At 37.3% G+C, this 17,869-nt stretch overlaps 1 protein-coding gene and 1 non-coding gene across 6 annotated transcripts; both read right to left on the bottom strand.

Moving 5' to 3' along the window:
• Positions 1–762: 762 nt before the first annotated feature.
• Positions 763–14,630, bottom strand: dipk1b (divergent protein kinase domain 1B). 5 transcript variants are annotated; one of them, XM_042509012.1, is made up of 8 exons: positions 14,552–14,595; positions 14,247–14,277; positions 13,281–13,365; positions 11,806–11,850; positions 6,692–6,826; positions 3,578–3,685; positions 2,820–2,996; positions 763–2,188 (listed from the first exon to the last, which is right to left on the bottom strand). In XM_042509012.1, the coding sequence occupies exons 5-8, from the start codon at positions 6,746–6,748 to the stop codon at positions 1,376–1,378; spliced, it is 1,155 nt and encodes a 384-aa protein (XP_042364946.1). In that variant the 5' UTR covers positions 6,749–6,826; positions 11,806–11,850; positions 13,281–13,365; positions 14,247–14,277; positions 14,552–14,595; the 3' UTR covers positions 763–1,375. The 5 variants fall into 5 exon arrangements, with proteins under 5 accessions (XP_042364946.1, XP_042364945.1, XP_042364944.1 ...); XM_042509011.1 differs by lacking the exon at positions 11,806–11,850; XM_042509010.1 differs by lacking the exons at positions 11,806–11,850; positions 14,247–14,277 and having other exon boundaries at positions 14,552–14,630.
• LOC121960333 lies at positions 13,092–13,224 on the bottom strand. Its single transcript, XR_006106964.1, has one exon. It is a non-coding gene; the product is annotated as a small nucleolar RNA SNORA17 (small nucleolar RNA).
• Positions 14,631–17,869: the final 3,239 nt, after the last annotated feature.

Below are 17,869 nucleotides of genomic sequence, written 5' to 3'. Positions count from 1 at the left end.
AACAACAAAAAATGTTGGCCACCGTGACCTTTGACCATCAAATTCTAAGTTAATCACTAAGTCCAAGTGAACATTTATGCCAAATCCACAGTACTCTTGAATTGTCTTTGAGATATCACATTCAAAAGAATGAGACAGACAATGTTACGGTGACCCTGACCTTTTACCAACAAAAGCTTTTCCCTTCATCAATGATTCCTAGTGAACATTTATGCCAAATTCAAAGTACCCTTAAAATATTTATGAGATATCACATTCACAAGACTGAGACAGACAAGGTTGCAGTGACCTTGACCTTTGACCGCCAAAAGTTTATCCCTTCATCGCTGAATCCAAGTGAACGTTGTGGCAAATTTGGAAAAAAAAATCTCTCAAGACACTCTTTAGATATTGCGGTCATGAGAATGGGACGGAAAGACTGACAACGTGAAATACATAAATACCTGCGACCACAGCTGGGCATTGTGAAAACCTCTCAACAATAGCTACTTTTTTTCAGTATATAACACATTAGGTATATTCCGACAGAGATTCCATACCAATTTTCTACAGCTGATAAAATATTCAAACAACAATGGTTTTGATGCCTTAAATTATCATTGTTACAAATTACATTACCACAATATGTTGGTCTTGTCCGTCCATCCATCTGGGTCAGTTGAACTGACCTTCTCCAGTTATTGACTCCTTCTGTACCGACTCCAGCTACCCACTTAAGATGAATTCAAGTTCATTCACAATAGTTTAAAATCTTTTGTCTAAACCAACTCAAGTTTATTCATTGATTAGAAGTTCATTCAAGTTTCATCATGTCTGATCAGCATTTACAACCCCAGTCTGTTCAAATCAATATAAATACATTGTCAGTACCAGGGGGGACATTTCAGTGCTACTGTATATGCAATATTCCATCCGGTATTTTTATCTTATCTCTTCTTCATGTGAAGATTCATTAATACACAGGAAACAACAGAGTTCCACAAATATTTACAGTTGTACAAAAACTATCACACTGTTTCAAATTTGACATTCTGCCTCTGTAGGGATAGACAAAAGAGTATACTATGAAACTATTTTAAAAACTAGGTTTACTCACAGGTTATTTTACAAATAAAGTTATAGGCAGTGCCCTGAGAATATTATGTCTAAACAGATGAATGTGCTTCTGAAAATAATAAAAGAAAAGAAAATAGTCTCCATCTGCTGTTTATATTGTATATTCACAGTTTCTTGTTATTCACAGCCATTGTAGAGTGAAAATACATTAATAACCATATCCCTCTGAAACATTTGGCAAAGCTTTGTATGCAAGAACTTTTAGTGCTTGTGTAATAATTCACTCATTATGCAGAGGTCTGGTAGTCTCAGCCTGTTTTCAAGAGTACTGAGTGTTAGAAATCTTCTTCCACAGTAATGTCTTCAGATTGTTAAGAACTAGTGAGTGGTGCACCTCCATCTGGCTCGCCAGACCGCTGAGTGTAACACAGGTGCGTAGCTGCTTTTCCAGATCCCCACGGAGGTCTGAAGGGGCTCCAAAAAGCAGATAGTCCTGCAACAGCACGCACATTTTCGCAAGATTGGGCTGAACAACTTCAGTATTACATTGCTTCACCAGTCGATCGCAGGTGGCCGTGCAGTCCCGGCCATAAGTGCAGTCAGCGTTAGTCTCACATCGTCGCCCCCTCAAAAACCCCCGCACAACTGCCTCAGACGCCACACTGCGCAGGTTGGCCATCTTGCAGTCGTATTTTGCGTTGTAGCCCACGTGGCGAGGACTGGCATCGCATATGAGGAAACTACCGTATGAGCCATGGAAGACCTCCTCCACAAACTCCAGCAGGCCGATGGTGATGCGAGCCCTACGGGGCCAGGCTGGGGCGAGCCAGTGGTTCAGGCTGGAGCTCAAGGCCTCTGGGACCAGAGCCTGCAGGTAGTGAGGCACCTCCAGCCTGTAGAGGGAGCTGTGGCCCACACGCTCTGTCACGTACAAGTCTCCGCAGAAACCTAGCAGCTTGGGGGTGTGCTCCTTCTCCTGGAGTGCCACCATCAGGAGGAACTCATTGATCTGGAGAAGAGCCCAGATGGACTTGGCCTCTGCCAGAGACACTTTGCCGTCCTGGTTGACATCAGCCAGGGTGATGACCCTGTCCACCAAGGTGCTTAAAGATGGCTGCTCACCAAGGTTAGCCTGCAAGAAGGAGAAATAATATTATGATTAGGGATGCCCTTTGAAAGTCAGAGATTCAAATCATCAGTCAGAGACCCCTCAGTTGACTGAGATAAACAGACGAGACGGAGAGAGGAGAGACTTTCTGCTCAGAAGTGGTGAATTTACAGCATATAGCAACCTAAAATGACACAGTCTCTGGCTTCTGTTTCTACTGGGTCACATGTGACCACATATGGACAAACATTTTACATGGGAATATTTACATGGCTTCACAGAAAAAAAACACAAAATGTTCCAAAACTATGTGAATTCATGTGCAAGGCACATGTATTTCACATGTGACCACATGGGTTTTTGCACATGTTAAACTGATGTGGTTTTTCCGTAAGGGCTCTGCAGCAGCTGCTCTTCTCCATCGATATGATCAGGTCTGAACAGATCGACAGATCAATTATCCACCCCACGATTCACAAACTGCTGCTGAGAAAAAAGAACTTATGAAGAGCTCCTGCCAGCACTGCGTACATGTACCTAGAAAAAGTCTGAATTTAGAGAAGGGACACAGAATGATACAAAGGGACACGCAAGCATTTTAAAAGAAGTTTGTGGGAAACACTGAATATGGTGTAATTGCTGGGAAATAAAAGACCTTGAGGAAGCTGTGCAGCATCTCTTTAAATTCATCCATGGAGGTTCCACGAGTGGGTTTGTCAAATAAACTCATCTCCTGTCGCAGCACAGAGTCTGGAGCCCCATCAACCTTCATTGGATCCTCAATACCACACTTGATCACAACAGGTCTCTCCTTCCAAAGTCCACTGTACACCTGCCAAGACAAACAAATGTGACAGTGAAGGAGCTGAGAGATTATTTCTGTATGCTTGTGTGTGTTATACAATATAGGCTAGTAGCTGGGATGCTTTTTTAATTCAGGCATCAATAAAACAAGCTGCAAAACTACTTAGATAGTCGATAGGATTGTTTTTCACATTGATTTACCATCAGTGGTTAAACAAATGAGCGCTGCTTAAAACGAACCTTTTCAGATGTAGCAAAACTGTGCCGTTAATCTGTCATGTCTGATTCTAAATGTAATCTAAAGATTTTGATGTATTTCCTATATTTTTATGAGCCCTACAATTAGGTTTAGGAAAGTTCAGTAGGAGAAATCCCTATTCAACAGGTCAATGTAATTTTTCCACTAATTATATTTCCAATGCAGGTATTCATATAACATTTAAACCACACATTGTTTTTAACTCAATAAAACTACACAGATTAAAGGTCCAGGGATTAACACAGGTTTTAAAGGGCTAATTCAATATTTTGAAAGTAAAAAATGCGTGTGTTTTTGGTTGTCATTAACATAAATGCAAAGTGTGCCTGCTGTAGAAGTGTTAATCTTACCTGATGCGTAGAGGAGGTGGACATGCAGCGCTGGAGGGTCAGAGTTCTCTGATCACACAATGCCTTGCAGGATGAGCCTGATATTATGCCTCTTCTGTAGTGATCACACTGCAGAGGGAAACAGAAAATCGTTTCTTTATCCACGCAGGCTTATGGCACACTATATGGTCACAACCAGAATAATGGATTCAAGAACAAGGCTTTGTTTGTGTGCTTTTACACTACATGTACACACCACTACAATGAATTAGTATAATATAATTAAATTATTTAATTAAAATTCAAAAAATGCACTGCAGGAACTGTCTGATGTCATCAGCAGCAACATGCCCTTGCAACTCGATACATTTTCATAGCAGCTGGTGATTTTAATCGACTCCAAACATGTAGCAAGATCAAGAATACATTTTAAATTTTAACTTCATGAGTGCAAAAACTTGCAACTTAGATGTGAACTGCAAACAATGACTTGGTGACACCTCTGGTGCTCTTGCTGCTGCTGCAGTGAAATGCTTAAGACACCTGAAAAAATTGCAAGAATTCAAAACAATGGAAATGCGGTAGGACAATAGGACAGGAGGAGGAGGAGGGACAGCTGAGAGCTGTCTGGGTTGGCCTCTTGCTTCATACATGGCCTTTGATGCTATAGCCTTACTCCTCTCCTGCTGTGGCCAGCTGTATTGAGAGCTTTCAGCTGCTGAAAACAGAACAGGCATCTAATAGGTCACCAAGGAACAAAATGCAGTTAAGGGAATAAATACTTAGAGTTGCTGATGCACAATAAAAGATCACTGATATCACCTAATAGCTTAAAATGTGCAATAGGGTTTTTAAAGTGCAATAATTCTTTATATCACTGTCTTAACTGCAATATTTGGTGCAATATTTCAACAACAGCAGTCCTCTGTGCAATAAGAATATTGCACAGAGGACTGCTGTGCTGTCTTAAATGTAGGCTATATTTAACATGTTGCAGGTATTGTATATATTTTCATTGTTATTACTGCTTATATATATCTTTGTTGTTCATTGTTGCAGCTTTGCACATATATTTATTTTTTTTATATTTTTAACTGTTATACTAATGGTATATGTTGCATTGTAGCATAAGGCAGTTTTATTTTTAAACACTTTGCACACTCAGCACATTATCCATATTATAATTTAAATATTCACATATTAGTGCAAATTTTCTATTACTGTATTCTTTTTTTTACATTTCTATTACACACTTACATACTCACCATGCTTTGCATACTTTATTTTTAAATATTTAAATATTTACATACTGTCCTAATTCTTTATTATTACTGCATTTCTATGTTTCTGTGTTTATTTTCACATACTTGTGCTTGTATTAATTGCTGCTTGTGATTATTCTCTATGCTGGCATCAGAGCGACTGTAATGAACCTTTATTGATCCCCGGGGATCAATTCTTTTCTAATGAGAAAAAACAGATCTACACAGCAGTGAGTGAGCCTGTGTGCAGTTTGTGGAAGTTTTTGTACCTCAGTGAGCAGAGAAGATCAATACCACTGTTACTAAATATGAAGCTATAGTCAGCCCCATGTTAGCTTAGCCGAAATCCTGGTGTCTCCTGCAACATGAAGCCGATGACAACCCTTATGAAGCTACTGCACCTGGCCAAAAAAATAGTCTGGCATATAAACTGCTGTAAACCATTTTTTTTTTTATCCTCATGACGTGTTAAATTGTGCGCTTTAGAGGTGCTGGTTAGTATATTTTGTTACCTTTAGAAAGAGCCAGGCTAACTGATTTCCCTCAGTTTTCAATCTTTGTGCTAACATAAGCTAAGCAGCTAGTGCTGATAGCTTCATATTCACCATAAAGTACAGACACAATGGCACTTATAGGGCTATTTTGAAAATGTTTGTATTATTAAAGTTTAGAAAAGAGCTCTTAGGATAATATGAAGTTGGCTATTACGATTCTATAAATATTTTTCAGGGGATTCTACATCTTAAAATTTGTAGACATTGTACATTTAAAAACATTAGAAATACTTTTTTTTGAGTTGTACGCAAAAGCCTTCAGGTCTGTATTCATTTTTTTTAAATTGAGAGACGGAAATTAAGATTGAAGAGCTTTGCTCAAGAATGAATGTAAAATTTCAATGTATTTCAGTTTTGGGAGTCAAATTATACATTAATTAGATATTACTCAGTGATGAGTTGAAATTTTAGAAAAGACACCAATAAGCTGTAGACTCTAGAGGGGCTTAAATTGCAAGAATTTGGAGTGTGTGCATGAGCCGCTGCAGGCATGCGTACCTGAAGATATTTTAGTTGGAATGATCTCAGTTAGTATTATTTTGCTTACTAGTGAAATATCAATGATGGTAATATAAATATACTGAGTGGAATTATTAATTTATCATGTGTTGCCATTATTCTGGGTTATCCTTTGGTTGATTTAGGATAGGCAAAAATAAGCCTCGGGCTTCAGCCTATTCTTTTTTTGGTTATTCACTGAAAAACAAAAGTGAAATATTCTTGTTTCTCATGATTCGTGTAACTAAAAAAAATAAAATAAACAATAAAAACTAAAATGAGCGAAAATACAAAATAAAATGATTAATTCTTTCATTCATTGTGAGCAGAAGCAAAGTCAATTAATAACTTTACTTGACTGTTGTACATGTTAAAAAATTATAAATTAATAAATACGACTTCAAACAGGATGTCATTACTATCCTTCGCTCTGGATTATCCTTCACTCCAGAGTGAACGATAAAACTCACAAACCTATGATTATTATGGGTGCAATGATACATCGATCTGGATTGATAGATCAGCTCAGTGAATAACAATGCATAATTGATTAAAAGTGACAACATTGATACATATTGTCATTTTTAACCACACCAGTGTGAAAGGTCCCACATAAACGAAAATCTGGCCGTAATATGAATTTAGATCCCGCTTCCCACCACTTAACCAAGTCAGGAACATAAATATGGAATTAAAGAGGAAGCATCATCACTCTCAGAGATGGTTTTGCAGCAGAAAGTGAAGACACGATGCTTCTTCTGACCACCATCAAACTAATGACGTTATGACATTGGCTGTCAGCACTGACAGACTATACTTACAATGACCATGTGGCACACATGCCCACGGCAGAGTTCAGAGTAAGAAGCATACTGCATGTAGATGACCCAGCTGGCGATGAGGATGCCCAGCCATGCCAGGAGAAGGTACTTGACCTTGATGGCTGGGAGACGACTCTTTAGAAGGGAGAGGGGGTTGATGGGAAGGAGAAGAGAAACATGACAGCTGATTATGAATAAGGCCTTCACCACAATGATTCAAACAGCAGCTGTGCACTTGACATCAGGATAAAGCCAGGATTTCTGATATATAGTGGTAAAGTAAGTTTTCCTAAAGGTCCAGTGTTTTATAAAAGCATGGGCGAATTATCAGACGATAGACTGCTGGGCACAGATACGCAAAAGGCCCCACCACCTCTCACACACAGTCTTTGTGGTGGTTTTTCTTTATTTTTTGTTGTTTTGTGTTTTTTCTTAAGTCGTTTTAGGTCTACACCTTTTTGTGCTTTTAGCTGAGTTGGTTAATTTTATGTCTTTTTCAGTCATGTCTCTTTGTAGTCATTATTTTTGTAGTTGTATGTCTTTATGGTTTTTTTATGTCTCTTTGTGGTCACTTTTGAGTCTCTTCCTGGTTGATAATTTGAGTGACACATTGCATGTTAAGACCGTGGGGAAACCCCAAACACTTTGGGTCCCTGAGCCTGTGCCAACCCAGCTAACAGGGAACGTTCCCACAACATTGGCTAGTGTTTTAAGTATGTTTTTTCAATTTCAATTAGTGTTCCTATAAAACTGCAACATTCTGAGGATGTTTTGGTGATGCTGAGAGGTGACAGGTCATAGAATGATTTTTTCTTTTTATAAAACGTTGCCACAATGTTACATGAGAACAAAGGAAGAACATTTTCAAAGCAATATTCAGATCGTGTTATTGAGGCTTGGGATTACAGAACATTTTTTATGAAAATGTAATGTAATGTGATACAAGTAAATATATAAATAGATTTTTTTTTTTAAAAAAAGAAAAGAAAATGTTACCCTAAATTTAAGAAGAACGTTCTGGGAACTAAAAGAAAACTTGCAGCTGACAACGTTACTAAAACATTGCATTGGTGGCACTGTACCATTAACAGAACGTTTTTAAAACCAACAATTGTTAGATGGGTAGTCAGTAATTCATCCATGCTGAAAAGTAACAAGTAAACACAGCTTTTAAATAAATGGAATGGGCTGAAAAGTCGACGACAATATTTCAATCTGAAAATTAGTGAAAGGGAAGCATATGGTAACATTAAGTGGACTTGTTTAAATAAAGTACCAGGGAAAATGCATTTCGCACCACTCAGCAGAGGTCAACACAGCAATAAATGAATGAAAAGCTGTCCACTTGACCGTAAGATAACACAAAGAAAGCTGATTTGTTGGCCTCTAATTCTTATTTATATATACATTTAATGGACTGGACGCAGAAATTGTCCTCACATAGTTTGACATCCATGCAGGTTATTTGCTGTGTGGACCCTTTTATGGCAACAAAGGCATGCTGAAATTATGCTGTCCTACCTGCAGCCCTTTGGACAGAGGACAGAACAGCACCAGATGGACCAGTCTCCGCAAAGCCCTCGGCATTGTGAGCGACTCTGGAGGAGGAGGCAGCGAGAAACCAGGGATCCCTATCTGATCACATCGTTACGGCAGACCTACGCCATGAGTCGCAAATCACCAAAAACCTCGCGTCTAATTATGAAACGCAGCAGCCATAATAAATCCTTCAGTTTGTCTTCTGCTGCATCAACGCCACGGAGCTCACACAACAACAGATCTGACCTGGCGGTGTCGTAATCCTATTTTTTCCAACACAAATCATTCACCGGAGGAAAAAAAAAGATCATGTGTGCGTCCTTGAAATTGAGCAATTTCACATTTCAGCTCCATATGGGCCAGAAAATCACCGATACAGGCCAGAATTAAAGACCTCCCTGTCAGGATCCAGCCGCGATCATCAGCAAATCTGTTCAATATGAAAGCATCTTTTTGTGTTATCTCATCAGATTAAACTAGACAAAAATGTGACACCGAAATAAGCGGCGCACAACCTCTGTTTCCCAGCGACTCATCACTGCGCTCCTTTAAAGGAAGAGATGCGGGATCTCAGCTGGGAGATGTTTTTATTCCGCCGACAAAAATCTCTCCTGCTTCCTGTCCCTCTCCCTGTGAGCACACAAACAGGAGTCCACAGCACACCCTGCTACACAGATATAACATTTACCCTCTCTTAACCCTTTGTATCCGCATAAATATTACGCACACCTGTACCGCTCTGCGCACAAAATGCGTTTTTCAAAATTAAGCTTTAAAAAATTATACATTAATATTATTTTTTTCTTTAATAGTTAGTTTAGTTTTTTTTTTTTTAACCAACACCAGTCCTTATTATAAATATCAATTATTCATTTCTTTTCAGAATTTTAAAGCTTAAAATGCCAGGTTTTTGTCATGATGCTACTATGATTTTGGATTTTATATATATATATATATCTCAATATATATGGTGAGCAGATTTTTTGTATTGATAGTATATATCAATGATCAGCAGCAACATTGATTTTTATACATTATTATTTATTGTGAAGTCATGCTATCAAAAATATTATGCATTTATATGACTTTTCTACTTTCATTGAGGTTTTTTTTTTTTTAATCAACATCAGTCCTAATTATAAATATCATATATGCCAGGTTTTTGTCATGATGCCACTATGTTTTTAGATGAGAAAAATACTTAAGTTTATTACCTCCAATTTTTACAGAGTACAGTACTTTAATAAACTTACTAGCATTTGTGCATCACTGCTTAGTTTAGGGTATTTCATTTGATAGCTTGCAGGCACCTTTGTAAGAATGCAGAACAAAAACCTGAATCATTTTGACTTGATGAAAATGACAGTTGAACTGAGTGGCATAGTATGGGCTAGTTTTATTTTCAGTGCTTAGGAAAACTTGACTTTCTAATACATCTGTGTAGATTTATGTTGCCGGACATATTTAGTCCATCGAAATGTCAATAGGGCCAATATTTTAGCACTACCCATGCATGTTTTTCAGTCTAATGTTATGATGGTAAATTTCAGCATTTACCAGCTGTCAGGTAAAAGTCATATGACAATCTGCAGGGTATCAGACTTGTATGTGAAAGAAGCTGTGGGCCACAGCTCCCTCTACAGGCTGGAGGTGCCTCATCACTTACAGGCTCTGGTTCCAGAGGTCGTACTCTGGCCTGAGGGTGGTGGTTAGCCTCTTGTTTTTCCACTCAACATTGACAGTAAATAACAGGAATCAGAAATAATAGATATAATGTAAGAAACAATGGATGAAACAGACTTATTGTGTTGAAACCTCATCACCTCAACTAAATTATTTGCAGGACTGTCTGGACTGAATTCAACAGAAAATTTTGTCCCCAATAAATTAAAAAAAAACCCTGTATTAAAATTTTACACATAATACCCATGCAATGAATTCATTCACACATTCACAAATTGATAAAACCGCTGTTTCTTTTTGGGCAAATGTCATTCACAAAGGCAGATATCCTCAGTTTCGATGACGTTGCTAGACATTCTATGATTCTGTCAGCAGAGTATTTAAAAAAGTTTGAGATTAGTTTGAAATCATGCTGAAAGCAATTTTTAAGTGGTGCCTTTTTTACTCTTACTTTGTGGTTAATGTATTTGGTTTACTGGTTAATTACACTGGGGGGGGGGGGCTAAACAAACAAAAGAAATGATGGAGCCACAACTGTTGCTTTTATTTTTTTTAATTTATATTTCGCTGCAGCCAATTTACCTCCGGGCAGCAGAGCTTTGCTCAGCGGGCGGAGCACTCCTCTGCTGGCGGGGCTAAGGCGCCGAGCTGGCTCTACATTCCCATACCTAGTATGCCAGGTGGCTACATGTTAGCATCACTAACGTCACGGATTATAAAAGAAATTGTGAGGTTTTAAGGTCCCTCTAAGTTTAACAACCTTTTTTTCCTTTGAAATGAACCTGATGAACAGTTCCACTCTTGCCTCACATCCAGGTTAACCATCTCGTCCACTGTCCTCTGCCCTTCATCACAGAAGGACAGACAAATGGAGCAGGAGGTTACCTGGATGTCAGACAAGACTTGAGATCTCATGGCCATCTCTGAAGGCAACGCCTTACAGCTGGAAGGTGAGGGTTCAATTCCCGAGTATTCCGAAGTTTGTGTGTTGTTTACTGTGGTGTTGCGGTTTTTTCCCACATTCAATTAGTATAAACATCAAATAACTAATTTGATTATAATAAAAGGATTTTTTTTTTCTGCTTATCCCGCTCATCATTTGCTGAAAGAGCTGTACGTTTTCAACACAGTAAAATTCTACCAATTGTTGATCTGATGTCTTACAAGTTGAAATTTGACGGTTTCTTTGATGTGGCATTCCAAAATACACAAGCAGTATCTATATCTTTATGTCATATGTTTTTCACATCTTCCTAAAGAACGAGACACGTTTTCATTAATTACTTCTTTGACTGTTTTTAACTGCACCAAAGTGACACATGGATGCCATGTGGCCAAACAGCAGTGACTGCTTTATCCATTTACTGTAGGTTACCTATGATGTAATGTAAGCAGCCGTAAAGCATTTTCTGTTTTTTTTTAACTTGTTTTGTTAAAAAAAAAAAATAAAAAAAATGAGTCAGTAAGAGATGTTTTACAGCATGTACCAGAACCCTATGCCATTAAGTAGAAAATAGTTTCAAAAAACTAAGAATATAATTTCTTTAGGTTTACTAATGTGACGGAATTTGGAAATCATTGGGAAATAAGCGAAAGTAACACTACAAAAAAACAAAACAAAAAAAACCCAAAAATAGCCAAGGGGGTAAAAATATTGAACTGCCGTAACATTGTCAGCAAAGAGTTATTAGTCAGATTTCCCCACTGTTAGTGTAGTTAATCAAAATACAATCCATTACATTTGACCTTTTACTGAATATCTGGTCAACAAAATACCACAAAGGATGCTGCTCTTGACACAATATTATTTAGGCATGTCTGGAAACATCATTCAAGGTGTTCAGATGCAAACTCTCACTTTAAACCACCAACCTCTTCAATACATATGTTACCTGCAGACGGCTTCAAATGTCTTGCCCCAAGGCTCGGGTATGACACTGTGAAGGCAAATCACGATTAGACGTTTGGTTATGTTTGTTTCCAAATTTAACAACTATTTCATCTTTTACCATTTTTCAAAAGGTGATCGCTGCAAAACCCAAATGTTAAAGTATGCTGGATAAAAGCAAAGGTAAAACAGGAGCTAACAGTCTGCGATTGTCAATTCAGCATGAACTCTCAACCTCCCAGGTAACTCTGCTGCAGCTCTACAGGTTCATGTGGTCCATCAAAAGTAAACCCAGGGCCTCCATATGGTGAAGACCTTCACTGGTAACAAACAAACAATTAAGGCAAAATGTTAATTCCCTTTTTGTCTTTTTATGTTTCCATTTAAAATCTTAAATTAGCTTCAAATACAGGTGTAATGCACAGTCATTTTTGTTTGCAAAACACCCCGGACTATTTGACGTTTAAGATTTATGTAATTTGAAGAGCTGCAGGTAAGATTTCTGATTAATTACTGTATATATATACATGTAGAATTTTGGTTTGCAAACAACAACAACAACAACAACAAAAGGTAACAAAATGCATTTTATCACAATTCTGAAGTTGTCCGATGCTAAAGCTCGCTCAGTTGTGTGGTGAATGACTCGTCACAAATCCAAATTCTCCCCCTTGTAATGAATTAACTGTTGAAGTAGTTAAACATAACTGACAAATGGTTTAAATAACATTAGCTAGAGATATAAATGAATAGTTTGTTGAAACGTTAAGTTTAAATTAATGGATAAACTTTGAAATTGTTATCTAAAAGTAACAACAGCTGAAACATCTGTGAGGGTTGTTCACTGGTGATTTTTCAAAAAATGCTTAGAACAATCAAATGCCATATTCCTTTGCATCTAGAAATCTTTCCCAATGGATTTGAACATTTTTGCATGATTATATACAAAGACATGCATATGGGCTTTTTTATGTTGCATGTTTTCATTTGGACTGCTGCGGTTTGCAAAGCATCCTAGGAACTTTATTTTACCACTCCATTTGGAGTCTGCGTCTGAAAACGCTGTTTGGAACTAAACCTTTATCCACCTAAAGAGGCTGAACACCCTACCCTTCACAGCAGTACTCAAAACAGAGTGGTGGAGCCAAGGAGGGACAACTGGAATAATTACGTCATTAAACAAGACACAGGACAACTGATCACGGGCAACAACAACAGAAATACTCTCCAAATCTTACTCAGGTTTTACTTAATGGGAATTCATACATCACAATTATAAACAGAGTATCAAATATCTGGCCCGGTTCCATTCCCAAAGCCCACAGAACAGTGGAAATTGAGTAATCGTGAGCCAGTCAATTACTGTCTGCCCACTTATAGCACAACAGCGACACTGCAGCCACTGTAGCGTCTCAAGGGCAAATATTAACCTTAATGCGTCCAGTTACAGTGTATTTTTTTTTAAACAAGACTACTTACCTTTTTTTGAGATGCAATCATCTCAATATGTGATCATCTGTCATCATGAGGACAAAGCCGCGCATCTTCTCTCTGTGCATAATATCTGCATGAACAAGAGCAATGCATCAGAAGATAGACAATACTGTTTACAAGCAATCCAATAGAAAATCCTTTGTAACCATTACCAACCATTACTATATTTTACATACGGGAGATTATTGTTAGCTGCTTAATTAATATTTTGGTATCATGAGACAAAGCTGAAGGCCACATCTATGAATGAGAAATGAATTTACACAAACTATATGTGATCTGCTTAAGCAAGCTCTGTCTAAAAATAGAAAATAATTCATAATTCCAGTACTATCTCTAACAGCAGTGTATAGGATTTACAGGGATATATTTGCAGTAATGGAATATAATGTAACAAGTATGTTTTCTTCAGTGTATATTCACCTGAAAATAAGAATCGTTATATTTTGTTACAGTAGATGTAGAGGTCACTAAATAGCCCTAAATTTTACAAACCGGACGTTTGGATAATTATAGCAATAACGATAATGATGGCATTTTATTTTGCACTACCACATCAGCTTTCTGTCAATCAAAACATTAATCACGCGTGTGTTTGCATGTTAAATTGACAGCAGCAGGAACAACACAGATCTCACTGAGAGAACATTTAATCAACAGTTTTAATAAACATTTAAATGCTAAGCTATGGTAGCAAAAGTTTACTGGTGCCAGCTTCTCAGAGGTGATTTCTGGTTTTATTACTCCTCGATGATCGTTGGTTGCATATATTCGGTTGGATTTTCTTATAACTGCATGGACTAAACCAATAGTTGCAACCCCAATTTTAAAATGTTTTGGGTATAATGCTCATTTGTGTGTAATTAAACTTGTGACAGGACCTAAACAGCAGATGAAGTAACCGTAAAACTCTGAACTCTGGCTTGAAACTAAAAATAGCTTGTTGCTTACATGTAAGGCGAGTTCCCAACGGCAGAAAACTCTAAACCAAACACGAGAAAAACAACACTTAGCTTAAGAATATACCTGAAAAGCTTATTATAAGTGTTCTCTGTTGAGATTAGCTCTACATTTATATTGACATTACACGGCTAACGTTCATTTGTGTGTAGCTTTGACAAGAAGTCGCGTTCAGTCTTACGTGTCAACACTTAACTTTACGTAACTCGTTAACTTCGAGTGTTTTCAGTGATTTCTTAAACAAATGCAACAGCTATGAACTTCTGTGTGGTTTATAGTCACTTGTTGTCGCTCACCAGCGTCCTCGCTGCGTTTGGCTTTTCCCTCCGTGCTCAGAAACATTACAGGTTTATACAGGAGAACTTGTTGCACAAGTACGGAAAGGGAGAATGACCAAACTTCTGCTTAGCGACATGCGCAAAGCGCAGAGACGATGACAGCGACAGAGCTTCTTTGGTAAGAGGATAGCAGACTGGTAAAAGTGTTGGCTGAGAACCCTGAGGCAATGATACTCAATTAACGCCCCGCGGGCCTAATGTGGCCCCAAAATAAGGTGGCATTTGGCCCACAACCATTCTAATTTAAAGTGTTTCTCACAGGAAATGTTTTTCATTAAAGCTACCAGAGTGCATAAAAAGCGTCAAAATAGAGCTTGTTTATAATTTAAAAAAGGAAAGAAAGAAAGAAAATGTGCCAGTGGAGAATCCCCACAACCCCTAACAGAGGTTGTAGCTGAGCGGCTTATGTCCTTAAATCCTAGAAACGTCCTAAAGTCCTATAACTGTCGCAAAATCCTGGAAATGTCCTGTAGTCATAGTAACTGCCTAAACATTATAAAGTCCTACAGTGTTTTAAAGTCCTAAAATCATCCTAAACTCCTACAAATGTCGTAAAATCCTACAAATATGTATTGGGCTGCTGCGATTAGCCCCTGGCCTCCTGTCATTTTGCAAAAAGTGGCCCCTAAGCAAAGCAAGATGAGCATCCCTGCCCTATGAGGTCATGGTCAATGGAATGGACCTGTTTTCACAGCAGCAGATATTTTTACTTGTCATATTGTGCATTCAAACGGATCTTGTGAGCTCGAAGTCATAACCTCGGAGCTCATGGAAAATATGACTTTAGGCCGTAAATACCACAAGAGGTGGGCGTTCATACCAGCTCCTCTCATGACGGCGGTAAACACGATCCTCTTTGAATGCAGCAAGAAAGCACAGTTGAAACTGATTAACAATGGCTTAGTTCCATTAAGTGTGCCAGTAAGCTTTTCCAGTGTGCAGAATACCAGGGCCTCCCCTAAATGGAATGCAGCTATCATTTGTGTTATTAAATATACCTGTGCTGTTACTACTGACATCAACATTTCTGCAGTGAAAAGGGTTAATTATCTTCTGTGCAAATCTTCTCTCAGTTTCAGCCACTCTGGGTCAATAGACAGGCAATCAGCAGTTTTAGAATACCATTCTCTCTTTATTAATAATAGGGATTTTAGGTACAATAATTATTTGTAACACTGTCTTAACTGTGCCGTAACTTGCGTCATAATAACAGTAATACTCTGTGCAATTATTTAAAACTGAGCAGTATTTTCAGTATCCTAATTCATTTTTAACACCACCCTTGAATGAAATCTAACAAATAATGCACATAATGTATTTAATATTATTCTTGCTATTGTGTTGTACACTAGCATAATGCATTTATGTATATGTATTTTTTTCTAAACCTTTACAAACTAGTTTGCACATTGCAAAGAGCATAAGGTACATATTTGTATATTTTGCAACTATGTTTTTACACACATACACTTTATATGCCTAGTATGTTATGCAGATCTTTCATTTTTTAAATTTCTATACTGGTGTGAACTTGAGGCAAACTGCACACCATTTTATATTTTACTAATGCACATATTTCATTTTATATTTTTATATCTTTATTTTATATTTTTACTTAATTCTACCTCTATAATTCTCTGCTTGGCATTGCAGCGACTGTCACGAATCCCAATTTCTTCCGCGGTATCAATAAAGTATTTGTTTAAAATATAAATAAATAAAATATACTTTCCATTTCCACTTCCACCTGAGGTAAAAGAAGTTAACTTCAATTTTTTAAATTGAATTTATCCATTGAATGAACTCTTCAGATTGACAATTCATTTTTATGCAGATAACACACAGATGTGTTCTTCTATTGTTTATCAGTGCAGTGTCGTTGGAGTGATGCAGTGCTGGCTTCTGTCTGAGATTACTGAGTTGTTAACCTTCAAAGTGAAGACGATCTGATTTGAAAGTTGTGTTGAAAACAAAAACTTCCAACTTAGTTCTCAAAATGGTCCTGTTATTGTGGAAGTTTTTTCCATAAAAAAATGCAGATAATTTAATATGAAGGCGTGTTAAGACCATATTAAAAAATAACTAAGATTTTAAGCTTAATTGTACAAGTTTAATAACGTAATACTACTTTTTTCTTGTAAAATTACAATTCTATTGTTGTGATATTACTTATTTTGTTGAAATAGCATCATTTAACTTAAATTACTCTTATCAAACTACAACTTTATTCTTGCAATAGTTTGACGTTTTCATTCAATTTTGACTTAACTACTGTAATATTATGACTTTATTCTCAAAATCCAAAATTTATTTATTTTAAATATGGCTTAATTCTCCTTTATACTGAGAGACTAAACCCAGTTTTAACCAATAGAAGAATGGCTTAAAACTCTTGAGAAAGTCGATGAAATGTTTTAAAGACATAAAAACAAATTGTTTTTTAGATATATTTAAGTTCATTTGACGCAGTCCCGTTCTCTCACATACCACCATAAATTCAGTGAGTTTCAGCAGGTTTTGCTTTTTTTCCCCCAAAATTTGTATGAACACCGGACCTAGAGTTGAAACTTAATTAACTGCATAACTGTTATCATTTGAAGGAATAGTTATTATTCAGGTTATGCTACACAACCTGTGACCATGAATATGAGAGTACTAGCAACTCTAATGCAATAATAGTTATGCAATAATATGTAAGTAAGAAATAATAGCTGTCTGATTGAGAAAAGTCAAAATTCTGGCAGCCCTTGTAGACACGTTAAAGGTTCAGTGTGTCGGATTTATTGGCAAACATGGAATACAGTATAATAGGTATATTTTCTTTAGTTTATACTCACCTAAAAATAACAAACGTGTTTTTGTTACCTTAGAATGGGCTGATAATATAGGCAGTCCTTCTCTACAGATATCAACAGCACCGCCATGTTTGTACAGTAGCCTGTAATGGACAAACAAAACAGTGGCTCTTGACAGGGCCGTTGCATTTTCGCGTTGGCCACTGTAGTTGGGAGCACCTCTGTAATGCGAGTTGAAAAAACACACATTTTTGCAGATGTGTAAATGCTTTATTGAGTGTTTTTACCGGTTTAAATCACCGTGTTTATTTGTTTATGAGAAGAGGAGACCTCTAAGGGTAAATCGGTTCCCGGTGAAAACCAGAGAAATGAACACTGAATTAATTTTAACGGGAATATTTTCACCTGGTTGCAATCTGCAGTCCTCACCGCTAGATGCCACTACATCCACCAAAATATTACACTAAATATTCCTTTAAAT

The sequence above is a fragment of the Plectropomus leopardus genome, chromosome 20, assembly GCF_008729295.1.
Source record: "Plectropomus leopardus isolate mb chromosome 20, YSFRI_Pleo_2.0, whole genome shotgun sequence".
NCBI classification, from domain to species: Eukaryota; Metazoa; Chordata; class Actinopteri; order Perciformes; family Serranidae; genus Plectropomus; species Plectropomus leopardus.
This window is presented reverse-complemented; position numbering and strand designations above follow the sequence as displayed.